The sequence below is a fragment of the Oncorhynchus keta genome, chromosome 34 (genome assembly GCF_023373465.1).
Source record: "Oncorhynchus keta strain PuntledgeMale-10-30-2019 chromosome 34, Oket_V2, whole genome shotgun sequence".
NCBI classification, from domain to species: Eukaryota; Metazoa; Chordata; class Actinopteri; order Salmoniformes; family Salmonidae; genus Oncorhynchus; species Oncorhynchus keta.
Window position 1 is genome coordinate 53551612 of NC_068454.1, and position 17268 is coordinate 53568879.

Below are 17268 nucleotides of genomic sequence, written 5' to 3' on the forward strand. Positions count from 1 at the left end.
CAGGGAGCACCCAGAGCAGGCGGGCAGGGAGCACCCAGGGCAGGGAGCACCCAGAGCAGGCGGGCAGGGAGCACCCAGGGCAGGCGGGCAGGGAGCACCCAGGGCAGGGAGCACCCAGGGCAGGCGGGCAGGGAGCACCCAGGGCAGGCGGGCAGGGAGCACCCAGGGCAGGCGGGCAGGGAGCACCCAGGGCAGGCGGGCAGGGAGCACCCAGGGCAGGCGGGCAGGGAGCACCCAGGGCAGGCGGGCAGGGAGCACCCAGGGCAGGCGGGCAGGGAGCACCCAGGGCAGGGAGGCAGGGAGCACCCAGGGCAGGCGGGCAGGGAGCACCCAGGGCAGGGAGCACCCAGAGCAGGCGGGCAGGGAGCACCCAGGGCAGGCGGGCAGGGAGCACCCAGGGCAGGGAGCACCCAGAGCAGGCGGGCAGGGAGCACCCAGGGCAGGGAGCACCCAGGGCAGGTGGGCAGGGAGCACCCAGGGCAGGGAGCACCCAGGGCAGGTGGGCAGGGAGCACCCAGGGCAGGGAGCACCCAGAGCAGGCGGGCAGGGAGCACCCAGGGCAGGCGGGCAGGGAGCACCCAGGGCAGGCGGGCAGGGAGCACCCAGGGCAGGCGGGCAGGAAGCACCCAGGGCAGGCGGGCAGGGAGCACCCAGGGCAGGCGGGCAGGGAGCACCCAGGGCAGGCGGGCAGGGGGCAGGCGGGCAGGGAGCACCTAGGGCTAGCCCTCAGTCAGTCAGGGTGACCAGGGGCACCAGGGTTTGACCTCACTCTTCACCTAACCTTTGAATATTAGGCCTACTTTAGGATTGGAAGTGGAGGATTCTGGGTAGTCAGAGGGGTGACAGAAGGAGTTGCGTAAGCACACATAAGGGGTCTGTTTCACATTAGAGATTAAGCAGGGACGTGGACTAGATTGCACTTTTAGGTAGGATGAATGATCATTTTGTTTCATAGACATATTCCTGGACAGCAGTTCATTTGATTTAAAATGGTTCCACTCACACTCAATAGTTCTGGGCCGGTGTCTGATTTCCCAGTTACATCAATGCTAATGAAATAACATTTTTAGTTCTCTGTTACTCCTGGATTTACTCAATATGGGTTAGTGAAACCAACCATAAAAGTGAAACTTTTCCCCTATCGTCAGGCAGCTATGCCCCCTAAATTGCTGTGCAATGCGAGTACAATCAATCTAGCTCTTCAAATGCAGATATGGAAAGGTAGACTAGTTTCAAAGGCGACCTTTATGCGCTATACATTGTAGCACCTAAGGGGACCTACACTGGTAAAAACCTGTAATTCAACCACTCAGCAGCCAGCACTTCCCAACTAAGACGACAGGAGTATTTCACACAAGAAATCCATCATGGCACTCAGTGGATGAATACCTATGTCTAGTCTTGTCTAGTCTTCACTCTAACACCCCCCCCCATTGCAGAGGCAGACCATTTGCAATGATGATACTGAACCATAGGGGATTTGGTTTTCTGTGCGTTGTGACCAAAACAGGCACTGCCAAGACAGACAAAACATTTTTTAAACCACAGTACTTCAGCATAGCCATTTCTGGGTAACCGAACCCATTTCCCCGTCTACGAACCCACCTTTCGTGCATAAAAGGAGCCAATATTCTATTCCATGTCAGGGTTGTTTTCATTAGCTGGCCCCACTGTCTGAAAACATAAAAGGGATTCTCTGCTTTCACTTTGAGAAGAATCAGTAGTCTTACGTAAGCTTTTATTTTTTACTTTTTTTAAACAGACACCCGCATTTGTTCCTAATTTAAATCTGGACCATGAAGTTTTTTTTATGATTCAGATTTATTAAAAGATAAAACAAAATATTTTAACGTTGCATTCATGGCATATCGGGTACAAAGAACATGGCGATTATTTAGCCTGTGGTTAATTCATCGTCTCCAGTTAATTGCGTGATTTAAAAAGGTTCTCTACTCATCCACAACCACCAAATAATGCCACATGGGGCATATAGGGCAACACACAGAGACTGCTGCACAACAACACATTCCCTGGCAGTGTTGTCGGCTTTTGAATTTCACGGCTATAGGGCTGAGTGAGGACATAATATCTCACCAAGAGAAAACAGAATCATATGTAATAAGAGAATGAGGAGATAGCCCCCTATGAACTGACGAGGAAATGGGGGAAGTAAAAAAGGAATGAGGGTGGACAATCCACAACACGTTTAGCTGAAGGAGAGGAGAGAGGAGAAAACAGTGGAGAGGAAGACAAGTGTTGTTGGCAAGGTGAAGACGGGGGCCTTGCCCCCGAGAACCATACGCGGTGTATAAACACACTATTCAATTTCATAGAGCCGGTTTAATGGGGGCGGCCATTGCTGAAAATCACCCCGTTTATTTGAGAAAATAGTCTCTGAACAAACGGCCCATAACAGACTGTTGCTGACTTCATTTGAAGCATCCCGTTGCCAAGACAATAACAATACATGCCATCGATTCCAATTGGGCTCGCTATTAAATTTCTGGTCTGAGACCACAATTTTGATCTTGTGCCTTAACTGTCAGTTATAAGATTTACTTGGCAGCGGCAGGCCTCGCAGAACTTACCAACTGTGTCATGTGCTGCACCAGAGGGACTTTAAAACTGCATGATAAAACAGGCAATATAAAAATCCATCCGGCATTTTTGCCAGAGTGTAGTGTCCCCAGCGGTTTGCCACGTTCACAACAAAACACAATGTGGCGGCAAGTTTGAAGTGGACCATTTAAAATGCGTGGCATTGGCACATCTCGGGAGGTGACAAAATACAGTGCCTTCAGAAAGTATTCGTACCTCTTGACTTATTCCACGTTTTGTTGTGTTACAGCCTGAATTCAAAATGTATTACATATATTTATTTCTCACCCATCTGCTGGTGAAGTCATCTCCCAGTGTCTGGTGGAAAGCAGACTGAGTCAGGTTTTCCTCTAAGATTTTGCCAGTGCTTAGCTCTTTTCCGTTTATTTTTTTGCCTGAAAAACTCCCCAGTCCTTAACAATTACAAGCATACCCATAACATGATGCAGCCACCACTATACTTGAAAATATGGAGAGTGGTACTCCGTAATGTATTATATTGAATTTTTCCCAAACATAACCCTTTGTATTCAGGACAAAAGTAAAAAATGTGGCAAAGCAATTCAGATATAGCCCTTGGTTCTCTGCAGACCTGACTGCCCTTAACCAACACAAAAACATCCTATGGCGTTCTGCATTAGCATCAAACAGCCCCCGTGATATGCAACTTTTCAGGGAAGTTAGAAACCAATATACACCGGCAGTTAGAAAAGCCAAGGCTAGCTTTTTCAAGCAGAAATTTGCTTCCTGCAACACAAACTCAAAAAGGTTCTGGGACACTGTAAAGTCTTTCGTGTCGTCTGAAATTCCGAAAGATTGGAAAGCTGCCGCGGTCAAATCAAATCAAATTTTATTTGTCACATACACATGGTTAGCAGATGTTAATGCAAGTGTAGCGAAATGCTTGTGCTTCTAGTTCCGACAATGCAGTAATAACCAACGAGTAATCTAACTAACAATTCCAAAACTACTACCTTATACACACAAGTGTAAAGGGACAAAGAATATGTACATAAAGATATATGAATGAGTGGGGTGACACTCTAGACCCAAACTGCTACAGACCTATATCTATCCTACCCTGCCTTTCTAAGGTCTTCGAAAACCAAGTCAACAAACAGATTACCGACCATTTCGAATCCCACCGTACCTTCTCCGCTATGCAATCTGGTTTCAGAGCTGGTCATGGGTGCACCTCAGCCACGCTCAAGGTCCTAAACGATATCTTAACTGCCATCGATAAGAAACAATACTGTGCAGCCATATTCATTGACCTGGCCAAGGCTTTCGACTCTGTCAATCACCACATCCTCATCGGCAGACTCGATAGCCTTGGTTTCTCAAATGATTGCATCGCCTGGTTCACCAACTACTTATCAGACAGAGTTCAGTGTGTCATATTGGAGGGCCTGTTGTCCGGACCTCTGGTAGTCTCTATGGGGGTGCACAGGGTTCAATTCTTGGGCCGACTCTTCTCTGTATACATCAATGATGTCGCTCTTGCTGCTGGTGAGTCTTTGATCCACCTCTACGCAGACGACACCATTCTGTATACTTCTGGCCCTTCTTTGGACACTGTGTTAACAACCCTCCAGATGAGCTTCAATGCCATAAAACTCTCCTTCCGTGGCCTTCAACTGCTCTTAAATACAAGTAAAACTAAATGCATGCTTTTCAACCGATCACTGCCTGCACCTGCCCGCCCGTCCAAGATCACTACTCTAAATGGTTGACTTAGAATATGTGGACAACTACAAATACCTAGGTGTCTGGTTAGACTGTAAACTCTCCTTCCAGACTCACATTAAGAATCTCCCATCCAAAGTTAAATCTAGAATTGGCTTCCTATTTCGTAACAAAGCATCCTTAACTCATGCTGCCAAACATACCCTCGTAAAACTGACCATCCTACCGATCCTCGACTTGCGACTTGGCGATGTCATTTACAAAATAGCCTCCAATACCGTACTCAATCAATTGGATGCAGTCGTCTATCACAGTGCCATCCATTTTGTCACCAAAGCCCCATATACTACCCACCACTGCGACCTGTACGCTCTCGTTGGCTGGCCCTCGCTTCATACCCGTCGCCAAACACACTGGCTCCAGGTTATCTACAAGACCCTGCTAGGTAAAGCTCCCCCTTATCTCAGCTCGCTGGTCACCATAGCAGCCAGCATCCACCTGTAGCACGCTCTCGAGCAGGTATATCTCTCTGGACACCCCCAAAACCAATTCCTCCTTTGGCTGCCTCTCCTTCCAGTTCTCTGTTGTCAATGACTGGAACGAACTACAAAAATCTCTATAACTGGAAACACTTATCTCCCTCACTAACTTTAAGCACCATCTGTCAGAGCAGCTCACAGATTACTGCACCTGTACATAGCCCATCCATAATCCTCATTTGCTCACATTGTATATAGACTTATTTTTCTATTGTATTATTGACTGTATTTTTGTTTTACTCCATGTGTAACTCTGTGTTGTTGTATGTGTCGAACTGCTTTGCTTTATCTTGGCCAGGTCGCAATTGTAAATTGGAACTTGTTTCGAAGAGCCCTTACTGCTGCTCGATCATCGTATTTTTCCAACTTAATTGAGGAAAATAAGAACAATCCGAAATTCCTTTTTGATACTGTCGCAAAGCTAACTAAAAAGCAGCATTCCCCAAGAGAGGATGGCTTTCACTTCAGCAGTAATAAATTCATGAACTTCTTTGAGGAAAAGATCATGATTATTAGAAAGCAAATTAGACTCCTCTTTAAATCTGCGTATTCCTTCAAAGCTCAGTTGTCCTGAGTCTGCACAACTCTGCCAGGACCTAGGATCAAGAGAGACGCTCAAGTGTTTTAGTACTATATCTCTTGACACAATGATGAAAATAATCATGGCCTCTAAACCTTCAAGCTGCATACTGGACCCTATTCCAACTAAACTACTGAAAGAGCTGCTTCCCGTGCTTGGCCCTCCTATGTTGAACATAATAAATGGCTCTCTATCCACCGGATGTGTACCAAACTCACTAAAAGTGGCAGTAATAAAGCCTCTCTTGGAAAAGCCAAACCTTGACCCAGAAAATATTTAAAAACTAATCAGCCTATATCGAATCTTCCATTCCTCTCAAAATGTTTAGAAAAGGCTGTTGAGCAGCAACTCACTGCCTTCCTGAAGACAAACAATGTATACGAAATGCTTCAATCTGGTTTTAGACCCCATCATAGCACTGAGACAGCACTTGTGAAGGTGGTAAAAACCTTTTAATGGCGTCAGACCGAGGCTCTACATCTGTCTTCGTGCTCTTAGACCTTAGTGCTGCTTTTGATACCATCGATCACCACATTCTTTTGGAGAGATTGGAAACCCAAATTGGTCTACACGGACAAGTTCTGGCCTGGTTTAGATCTTATCTGTCGGAAAGATATCAGTTTGTCTCTGTGAATGGTTTGTCCTCTGACAAAATCAACTGTACATTTTGGTGTTCCTCAAGGTTCCGTTTTAGGAACACTATTGTTTTCACTATATTCGACCTCTTGGGGATGTCATTCGAAAACATAATGTTAACTTTCACTGCTAGGCAGATGACACACAGCAATACATTTCATTGAAACATGCTGAAGCCCCAAAATTGCCCTCGCTAGAAGCATGTGTTTCAGACATAAGGAAGTGGATGGCTGCAAAATTTCTACTTTTAAACTCGGACAAAACAGAGATGCTTGTTCTAGGTCCCAAAAAACAAAGAGATCTTCTGTTGAATCTGACAATTAATCTAAATGGTTGTACAGTCGTCTCAAATAAAACTGTGAAGGACCTTGACGTGACTGATCTCTCTTTTGAAGAACATATCAAGACTGTTTCAAAGACAGCTTTTTTCCATCTACGTAACATTGCAAAAATCAGAAACTTTCTGTCCAAAAATGATGCAGAAAAATTAATCCATGCTTTTGTCACTTCTCAGACAGACTACTGCAATGCTCTACTTTCCGGCTACCCGGATAAAGCACTAAATAAACTTCAGTTAGTGCTAAATACATCTGCTAGAATCCTGACTAGAACCCCCAAAAAATATCATATTACTCCAGTGCTAGCCTCCCTACACTGGCTTCCTGTCAAAGCAAGGGCTGATTTCAAGGTGGTTTTACTGCTAACCTACAAAGCATTACATGGGCTTGCTCCTACCTATCTCTCTGATTTGGTCCTGCCGTACATACCTACACGTACGCTACGGTCACAAGGCGCAGGCCTCCTAATTGTCCCTAGAATTTCTAAGCAAACAGCTGGAGGCAGGGCTCTCCTATAGAGCTCCATTTCTATGGAATGGTCTGCCTACCCATGTGAGAGACGCAAACTCTGTCTCAACCTTTAAGTCTTCACTGAAGACTCATCTCTTCAGTGAGTCATATGATTGAGTGTAGTCTGGCCCAGGAGTATGAAGGTGAACGGAAAGGCTCTGGAGCAACGAACTGCCCTTGCTGTCTCTGCCTGGCCGTTTCCCCTCTTTCCACTGGGAATCTCTGCCTCTAACCCTATTACAGGGGCTGAGTCACTGGCTTACTAGGGCTCTTTCATACCATCCCTAGGAGGGGAGCGTCACTTGAGTGGGTTGAGTCACTTATGTGATCTTCTTGTCTGAGTTGGCGCCCCCCCCTTGGGTTGTGCCGTGGTGGAGATCTTTGTGGGCTATACTCGGCCTTGTCACAGGATGGTAAGTTGGTGGTTGAAGATATCCTTCTAGTGGTGTGGGGGCTGTGCTTTGGCAAAGTGGGTGGGGTTATATCCTTCCTGTTTGGCCCTGTCCGGGGGTGTCATTGGATGGGGCCACAGTGTCTCCTGACCCCTCCTGTCTCAGCCTCCATTATTTATGCTGCAGTAGTTTGTGTCGGGGGGCTAGGGTCAGTTTGTTATATCTGGAGTACATCTCCCGTCTTTTCCGGTGTCCTGTGTGAATTTAAGTATGCTCTCTCTAATTCTCTCTTTCTCTCTCTCGGAGGACCTGAGCCCTAGGACCATGCCTCAGGACTACCTGACATGATGACTCCTTGCTGTCCCCAGTCCACCTGGCTGTGCTGCTGCTCCAGTTTCAACTGTTCTGCATTATTATTATTTGACCATGCTGGTCATTTATGAACATTTGAACATCTTGGCCACGTTCTGTTCTAATCTCCACCTGGCACAGCCAGAAGAGGACTGGCCACCCCACATAGCCTGGTTCCTCTCTAGGTTTCTTCCTAGGTTTTGGCCTTTCTAGGGAGTTTTCTACACCTGCATTGCTTGCGGTTTGGGGTTTTAGGCTGAGTTTCTGTACGGCACTTTGAGATATCAGCTGATGTACGAAGGGCTATATAAATCAATTTGATTTGTTCTCAACTTGCCTACCTGGTTAAATAAAGGTGAAATAAATCAAATAAAATAAAAAGTCACCATTGGCCTCATAGTGAAATCCCTGAGCGGTTTCCTTCCTTTCCAGCAACTGAGTTAGGAAGGACGCCTGTATCTCTGTAGTGACTGGGTGTATTGATACACCATCCGAAGTGTGAAGGGATATTCAATGTCTGCTTTATTTTTTCCATCTACCAACAGGTGCCCTTCTTTGCAAGGCATTGGAAGACCTACATGGTCTTTGTTGTTGAATCTGTGTAGTTGAATTTGAAATCCACTGTGGGACCTTACAGACAATTGTATGTGTGGGGTACAGAGATGAGGTAGTCATAAAAAAAAATGTTTAATGTCCATGCAACTTATCAAGGGACTTGTTTAGCAAATCTTTACTCCTGAAGTTATTTTGGCTTGCCATAACAGGGGATGAATACTTATTGACTGAAGAGATTCAGCTTTTCATGGTTTTATGAATTAAAATAAAATACACAGGCCTCGCTCACCTCCTCTCCTACAGTTACTTTAAATTGTGCGACAATGTAGAAATACAGCCCTAAGTTGGAATTCAATCAATCACGAATGGCAGAACTGCACTGTAGAGAAAAATAGCATGGTTTCTGTGCCACATTGAAGGGCAATTTAAGTGCTAAATTAGACAGTCTACTGCAGGGATTATCAACTACACTGAACAAAAATAAACGCAACGTGCAACAATTTCAAAGATTTTACTGAGTTACAGTTCAAACATGGAAATCAGTCAATTGAAATAAATAAATTGGGCACTAATCTATGGATTTCACATGACTGGGCAGGGGTGCAGCCAAGAGTGTGCCTGGGAAGGCATAGTCCCAGCCACTGGGGAGCCAGGCCCAGCCACTGGGGAGCCAGGCCCAGCCACTGGGGAGCCAGGCCCAGCCAATCAGCTACGAGCTACATATTATTTATATCTACATAGCGCATTGATGTAAATCACACTGCTGCCCTCTCATTTAGCCATTTGCGCATTACGGATTGTGGTCGTTGTGGATGGCTATTCACAATTGGATATGTGTAACACAATAATGGTTGCATTTAAGATGTTTAAGCTGCCTATCAATCAGTGGACAGACTGTGAAAAACTGTGCACAACAGAGCAAGAGGACAAGTATATTAGAGTATCTAGTTTGAGAAACAGATGCCTCACAAGTCCTCAACTGGCAGCTTCATTGAATAGTACCCGCAAAACACCAGTCTCAACGTCAACAGTGAAGAGGCGACACCGGAATGCTGGCCTTCAATTGGGAATTCATTTTTGTCTTCTTATGCCTTAAGGGGAAAGCAATCTAAAAGAAATCAGATTACGTTACTGAGTTTGGGTAATCCAAAAGTTATACTGCTAACAATTTCTGCTAACGACTAGTAACTAACGTATTACATTTAGAAAGTAACCTACCCAATCCTGTGTGTGTGTACACAAATTATATAGCCTAGCATGCGTCTTACCTTGCAAACGGTCTCAGTGTCCCAAGGCAAGATGGTCTGTAGATCTATGAGTTCGCAGGACACACCCAGTTTCTCCTGAGCCATGTTGGCCACTTCCCTCAGCACATGGATCTGTAAGGCAGGAGTCAGCGATCAAGACCGTGCATTCCATTCTAATCCACAATGGATATTAGAACATTTTATAATAACATCAAGAACCCTTTTAGAATCAGCAGAAAACCACTACACAGCACCCCTTATTAACTTTCAAGTCAGTTTGGACTAATGAAGGAAGTTGGTTGGATAGACTACATGTTTATTGGCAGATTAGAAAGCTGTATGTTTCCAGATAATGACTGCTGTGCCTGTGAATCATCGGCAATCTAACAGCAGGACATACTGGCTCCATCGTTATTATCCCCAAGCCGTGCATCAGGGCTTTGAGTGTGTCTATGAATGTGTGTGAGGGTTAATGAACTAAATCTATTCATGTGTGTGTCTTGGGTGATAGTCATGAGTCATAACCAGACAGCCAATTGATAAAAAAGAAACACAGCCATCTATAAACTTCTAACCCATTTAGACAAGATTCGACAACGGGCATATTAAAAAGATAAATATTCTGGTTTTTGTCAACCATGCTAGAAATGAGTACTAATAAACGGAATATTGCTGAAGAAACGACAGAGCCTAGTACTTCTGTCAAGACATGAACAGGTTTAAAGTGTGCAATAAAATGAAACTTTACAATATAAACAGTAGGACTAACAAAATGAACCCCTCTGTTTCGTCCATTAGCAGGCCTTCAATGCAGGTTCCAGGCGCGGTTCCGACCGCTCCACTCGCTGGGAGTTGTTTTCTTTTCACTCGTCCATGGAGGGCTGATGGATTACCGGAGTAATGGGGTGGCATTTTAAAAAGCCCCGATTTCGACTACTTAGGTGTCTTTTTCATCTTTGCAAAGTGACAGCTTTGATGGAGATGATTTCCCAGTCATTCCCGGCCCTCAGGATTAGACCCCCTCTGCTTTTCAGCTGTACCTACATGAGTCTATTTTTCTGGGTGGGTTAAGCCCGTTAAGTGGGCGAGCAGAATCTTTGTAAGGGGCAACGACACCAAGAGCGCTATAGAGAACATAATCCTCTCCTGAGGAAAATAAATCAGGGGGACAGGAGTTGAAGACAACGGAAGGCCTTGTGTAGACGTGGACTGTTAACACCGTGGAGCAGCGTCGGTCCAACGGAGACGTCAGTGTCGACACGATAAATCACAAACCCCTGGTGAGAAAACCCCTGTTGAGAGGCGTGGGCTTGTGATGGAGCTAGGAGTTAATCCATGGCTCGTCCCTGTCGGCTTAAAAATGTCAAAGACCGAAGACGTAACGAGGATGTCCCTACCTCTGCCCACCTCCAAACCATAAACAATGACTTCTGGATAAGGTCATGACTCATGCACAGTCATAGATGGATATATAGCTCCATCTCCTCTATGGCTCGAGTACGTAGAATCAACCCATGGCTCCTTCTTCCACGTCTCACCTGTGTTCCCCACGCGACCAGAGTGACGTCACTTCCTTCCTGTATAACCTCGGCCTGCGAAAGTGGGATGGTGTAGGCCTCTGTAGGGACCTGCTCCACTGCAAAACAAACAAAGAAAAAAACAAACACAACCTTTTTTATCTCAATTGTTTCAAAACCGGTACTCTCATCTCCTCCCCTTCATTAGCACAGATTGTAAATGACTTGACCTGTGAAAACCCTATGGTGGAAGTTAATCTTGCAAATTCTTGTAGATCAGTCCAGTGAAGGAAAATATCTTAAATGTACGGCCAACATGGCCTGATACACATATGCAACGACAGTACTAAACACGACAGGAATATGATTGGGGGGGTCAATCCCGAACACACATCAATCACTCTGTTATGGCCAACTGTGGTTGCTCTGTCAAACGATGGTCCATAACCACCCGCAGAGCTCAATGATGGAGAGGGTGACAAGGGAAACAACCGGCACACTCACAAATGAAAGCCTACAATCTGTGCTTCCAGTTAGGAACAAAGTCTCTGGCCCATTTGAAATGCTTTTTCCAGACCTCAATCAATCACGCGGAGCCTTGTGTGCGCCTCGCCTATGGTCCTCTGTACCCCCAATCCATAAAATGTATGCACACATGACTAAGTCGCTTTGGATAATAGCGTCTGCTGAATGGCAAATATTATTACTATTACTTGCATTATTAATTATTATAATAAAATAATACAATCAATTATTGCACTAACAATCAATGATCAATGTGGACAACATAGTTCAAATTGTTTCACACTCAAGGGACATTATATTCATGCATCTGACTTTCTCTTGGATCCTTTCCCAAAGAGACTAACCCTTTGGCAGCCTATTTGTGGAAATCTTGGAGTTCATAAACACTTGGTGGCAAAACACCGGAGGCACCAACATGGCCTATTATGTAGTTATGTGGTAACAACATTACACAGGTCTTTGGTGCTCATCATACACACGCTTCAGAAAGTGTGTGTGTGGGTGTTAAGTGGGGAGACGGGTGCTCTTTAAAAAGTCTCTTGCATGGTAACACATTAACTGCAACGGTCTTTGGGCGTACTATTGATACTCAAGGGCGACATTACGGTTTTCCAACTCCACAATATACTTCCCAGAACAGTCGGAAAGACTTCCACCCATTCTCCCTCTAGAGGTTAAGAAACAGGCTGTCGACTTCAAGTTTCGGGAAGGAATTTCAAACGAGTGAAAAGAGCTACCTCGTGCAAGCCTTTCACAACCCAATCCTGAAGTCAGTGTGTGTGCTGGTACATGGTTCAAATGAATCATGGATTGAATGGAGTGTGAATGATAGATTCACCTTTAGGCCACATGGGACATTTATTTACAATTAAATGTCTTCCAGATTTAAGTGATGTCAGGGATGGGAGGGCGTTTATTTTTGGTTAATCAGTATCTCTCAGAGCAAGTCATCTAATCATCAGGGTGATTCAGAAAGATGTGGAATTGGAAAAATAAAAAAAATGCACTCTTTCAAAATAAAAATAAACTCCAGAGACGGAATTTCAAACGATCCCTCTCTCTCGGAACATCTTGAGATGCTTAGAATACGTAAGCAAACAAGAAGCTGAAATGCATAGGTTTCTCCAGAATCTACTAAATTAATATTACACAGAAAGCAACAACAAGCATCAAGTAAAACCCCTGCCACCATCGAACAAACGAGTGAACTGCTGGTGACTGGATTCAGGGATCTTTATATAGTGGAATTTCATCAACCTCCTCTGCTGTACACAGCTTCCCCGTTTCAGGCCATGACACAGCAGTCATTTTACAGTAGTTGTGACCAATCTTACTCAAGAAGACCAATGTCAGGCGGTGATTGTCTTTTTCAGAATAAAGTACCCAATTCACTTAAAGGAAGTCCACTCAACAACCAGCTGTGAGATCATGAGATCACGTGACAACGGTGATGTATAAGTCTTCATAAAAAAAATATTCTCTTAATATTGGCACTCTGTCACTAACTAACCTACATTTACAGTTGAAGTTTACATACGCCTGAGCAAAATACATTTAAACTCCGTTTTTCACAATTCCTGACATTTAATCCAATTAAAAATTCCCTATCTTGGGATCACCACTTTATTTTAAGAATGTGAAATATCAAATTTTCTATAGGATTGAGGTCAGGGCTTTGTGATGGCCACTCCAATACCTTGACTGTGTTGTTCTTAAGCCATTTTGCCACAATTATGGAAGTATGCTTGGGGTCATTGTCCATTTGGAAGACCCATTTGCGACCAAGCTTTAACTTCCTGACTGATGTCTTGAGATGTTGCTTCAATATATCCACATAATTTTCCTGCCTCATGATGCCATCTATTTTGTGAAGTGCAGCAGTCCCTCCTGCAGCAAAGCACCCCCACAACACGATGCTGCCACCCCCGTGCTTCACGGTTGGGACGGCTTGCAAGCCTCCTCCTTTTTCCTCCAAACATAACAATGGTCATTATGGCCAAACAGTTCTATTCTTGTTTCATCGGACCAGTGGACATTTCACCAAAAAAGTATGATCTTTGTCCTCATGTGCAGTTGCAAACAGTCTGGCTTTTTATGGTGGTTTAGGAGCAGTGGCCGCTTCCTTGCTGAGCGGCCTTTCAGGTTACATCAATATAGGACTCGTTCTACTGTGGATATAGATACATTTTGTGACTTTTGTACGTCACAAGGTCCTTTGCTGTTGTTCTGGAATTCATTTGCACTTTTCGCACCAAAGTGCGTTGATCTCTAGGACACAGAACGCGTCTCCTTCCTGAGCGGTATGACAGCTGTGTGGTCTCATGGTGTTTATACTTGCGTACTATTGTTTGTACAGATGAACGTGGTACCTTCAGGCTTTTGGCAATTGCTCCCAAGGATGAACCAGACTTGTGGAGATCTACAATTGTTTTTCTGAGATCTTGGCTGATTTTGGGGGGATTTTCCCATGATGTCAAGCAAAGAGACACTGAGTTTTAAGGTAGGCCTTGAAATACATCCACAGGTGCACCTCCAATTGACTCAAATTATGTCAATTAGCCTATCAGAAGCTTCTAAAGCCATGACATAATTTTCTGGAATTTTCCAAGCTGTTTAAAGGCACAGTCAACTTAGTGTATGTAAACTTCTGACCCACTGGAATTGTGATACAGTGAATTATAAGTGAAATAATCTGTCTGTAAACAATTGTTGGAAAAATGACTTGCACAAAGTAGATGTCCTAACCGACTTGCCAAAACTATAGTTTGTTAACAAGAAATGTATGGAGTGGTTGAAAAAAATAGTTTTAGTGACTCCAACCCAAGTGTAGGTAAACTTCCGACTTCAACTGTAACTACGGTCCTGATGAAGCCAGTCCTGGTGGTTCCATCCCCTCTGGCTGGTAAGAAAATAAAATGACTGCTTCAACGAAAAACATTACATGACCTCATCATCGAAACAAGCATCGCTCAGAGGGATTAGGACCCGGCACGAGGTAGTGCTTTCTGCACTTTTCGGAAATTAAAGTCATTCCCTAACTGCTACCAGTTCTGAGAGCCCTGTGGGAAACAGACGAGCGATTGTTGGGGGGGTGAATGTAGTCACTTCGCTATGGGAAACATAGCTAGAAGATATTTTGAGAAGAGGAAAGGAGATAAATATCCATTAGGTGGTATACCATGGAACTATTTCAGTCAGACAAGAGTGAGTCTTTCTCCTCACAGAAACACACAGAATCTCTCCCTCTCTGACGTAGTTTGATTGTCTCACTGAGCCATAGACAATTTACACAATGTGGACCTGCATACCCCACTGTACTTCCAAGTAACTGGGTTTAGTCCATCTGAAAATGAAACAAACCCTACAGAAAAAAAAGATTTAAGGTTTTGTTGAGGGATATAACTGGCGTTACTTCATTCACATTTTGAGAGACAGACCGTAAGTGTCATGACTCATGATTTACTCTGCAGTAGGAAAGAAAGGCTGCTCTTGACTTCCTGAGAAGCATCAAACACAATTTGACATCCAAAATAAAGATAAGGAGTGGAAAAATAAATGTGGCAACTGATTTTCTGTGCCAAGAACATTGCAAAACTGAAACATCATATCCTTGCAGGCCCTAAAGAGGTGGAATTCAACTTGATTGTTAAACCATATTACTGTGACTAACAGTTCACCTCGCCATTTTACTGTCTGACTAGAGGTGGGTTTTCCAATAGGCTGCCCACAGGCCAAATTTGACCCTTGGGTGAATTTGACCCCCCCCTTAATTTAGGAAGTTCACGACTATTCCCACGCATAAATACAGAGGCATATGTGATCGTATCGCTATGTAATCAAGATTGGAAATAATTCTGTTTCTGTCAAGTACTATATCTGTTTTGGATTCTTGCTGTCAATTTGCAGTGGAGACATTATTTAAAACTATATTCTCGCCCTCCGACCATCCCCTCAAGGAAATATCAACCCTGGGTTGAATGTAATTGGAGACCCCTGCACTTGAGGCAATAACACTTCAGACATGCATAGAAATGGCAGAGGTGCAAAATGAGTCAACACGGCCACATATCCTATATTCTACAACTTGGAAGCATACACTCACGCTAACCTAATGACTACATCATAAACTGCACATTGATGACAGCATAGCTATACGCATTTAGCAGAATGATGCATAGTGTTCTGTATATATCAATGATGTCGCTCTTGCTGCTGGTGATTCTCTGACCCACCTCAATGCAGACGACACCATTCTGTATACTTCAGGCCCTTCTTTGGCCACTGTGTTAACAAACCTCCAGACAAGCTTCAATTCCATGCAACACTCCTTCCGTGGCCTCCAACTGCTCTTTAAATGCAAGGAAAACTAAATGCATGCTTTTCAACCGATCGCTGCCCGCACCCCCCCCCCATCCATCTAGCATCACTTCTCTGGACGGCTCTGACTTAGAATACGTGGACAACTACAAATACTGTAAACTCTCCTTCCAGACTCACATTAAGCATCTCCAATCTAAAATGAAATCTAGAATTGGATTCCAATTTCGCAACAAAGCCTCCTTCACTTATGCTGCTTAACATACCCTCGTAAAACTGACCATTCTACCGATCCTGACTTCGGCGGTGTAATTTACAAAATAGCCTCCAACACTCTACTCAGCAAACTGGATGCAGTCTGTCACCAAAGCCCCATATACTACCCACCACTGCGACCTGTATGCTCTCGTTGGCTGACTCCCGCTACATATTCATCGCCAAACCCACTGTCACCATAGCAACACTCAGCCGTAGCACACACTCCAGCAGGTACATTTCACTGGTCATCCCCAAAGCCAACACCTCCTTTGGCCTTCCAGTTCTCTGCTGCCAATGACTGGAACAAACTGCAAAAGTCACTGAAGCTGGAGACTTCTATCTCCCTCACTAACTTTAAGCATCAGCTGTCAGAGCAGCTTACCGATCATTCCACCTGTACACAGCCCATCTGTAACTAGCCCACCTCATCCCCATATAATTTTACTACATTTCCACACACTATATATAGATTTTTTTTAATTTTCTATTGTGTTATTGACTGTACGTTGGTTTATCCCATGTGTAACTCTGTGTTGTTGTTTGTTTGTGTGCTTTATCTTGGCCAGGTCACAGTTGTAAATGAGAACTTGTTCTCAACTGGCCTACCTGGTTAAATAAAGGTGAAATTAAAAATGTAAAAATTAAGTGTTACAAATTCCCTAACAGTGCCTCTTATCAGCACCTCACAACCCTTTCAAATTGCACACTCCATTCCCCATCCAGCCAGGAGTGGTGTCTGAAAGTCTATGGGTACTCAAACGCTCTGACCCGGCCCTGATTGGTTGCCAACCAAGTAGCTAGGTCAGTTGCTAGGGGGCCGGACACCCTTCTGACTCTCCAGGTCTCACACTACACATTCTCCTTCAAGCAAGCTCCTGCACCTCAGCCCTTCCCAACACAACTGGACTCCTCCATATATCTCCGTGGACTTGTGTGATGGTGTGCGTGCATCAAGTGAGTTGCGTGACGTGTACACTGTTCTTCATAGTTAGTCATATAACTACTGCCTATTGTGTGTTGCCTCTCTGTTTACTTTGTTACGCCATCTAGGATTGGGCTATGTCAACCTTTGTCCTATCGTGACTATTTACATGATACACGATGGCGTCGCTCCCTATTGCCCACCTCAGATTAAAACCACCATTGGGCTACAGTGTGAAATCACATGCTACAACTGGACGAATCATGACGAAAGATAATCAAATCAAATCTATTTATA

The 17268-nt window shown here is 44.5% G+C and overlaps 1 protein-coding gene across 3 annotated transcripts in view; it reads right to left on the reverse strand.

The window, feature by feature from the left end:
* LOC118367284 (2-oxoisovalerate dehydrogenase subunit beta, mitochondrial) overlaps nt 1–17268 on the reverse strand; it is a 90536-nt gene that overhangs the window by 42353 nt on the left and 30915 nt on the right. For 2 of the 3 annotated variants that reach the window (XM_035750589.2, XM_052494077.1), the window contains exons 7-8: nt 10971–11068; nt 9454–9564 (exon numbers count right to left, since the gene is read on the reverse strand). In XM_035750589.2, coding sequence (XP_035606482.1) covers nt 9454–9564; nt 10971–11068 — 209 coding nt within the window. Of the gene's footprint in view, nt 1–8301; nt 9294–9453; nt 9565–10970; nt 11069–17268 lie in introns of those variants that run through there. The other variant, XM_035750590.2, reaches the window with a different exon arrangement.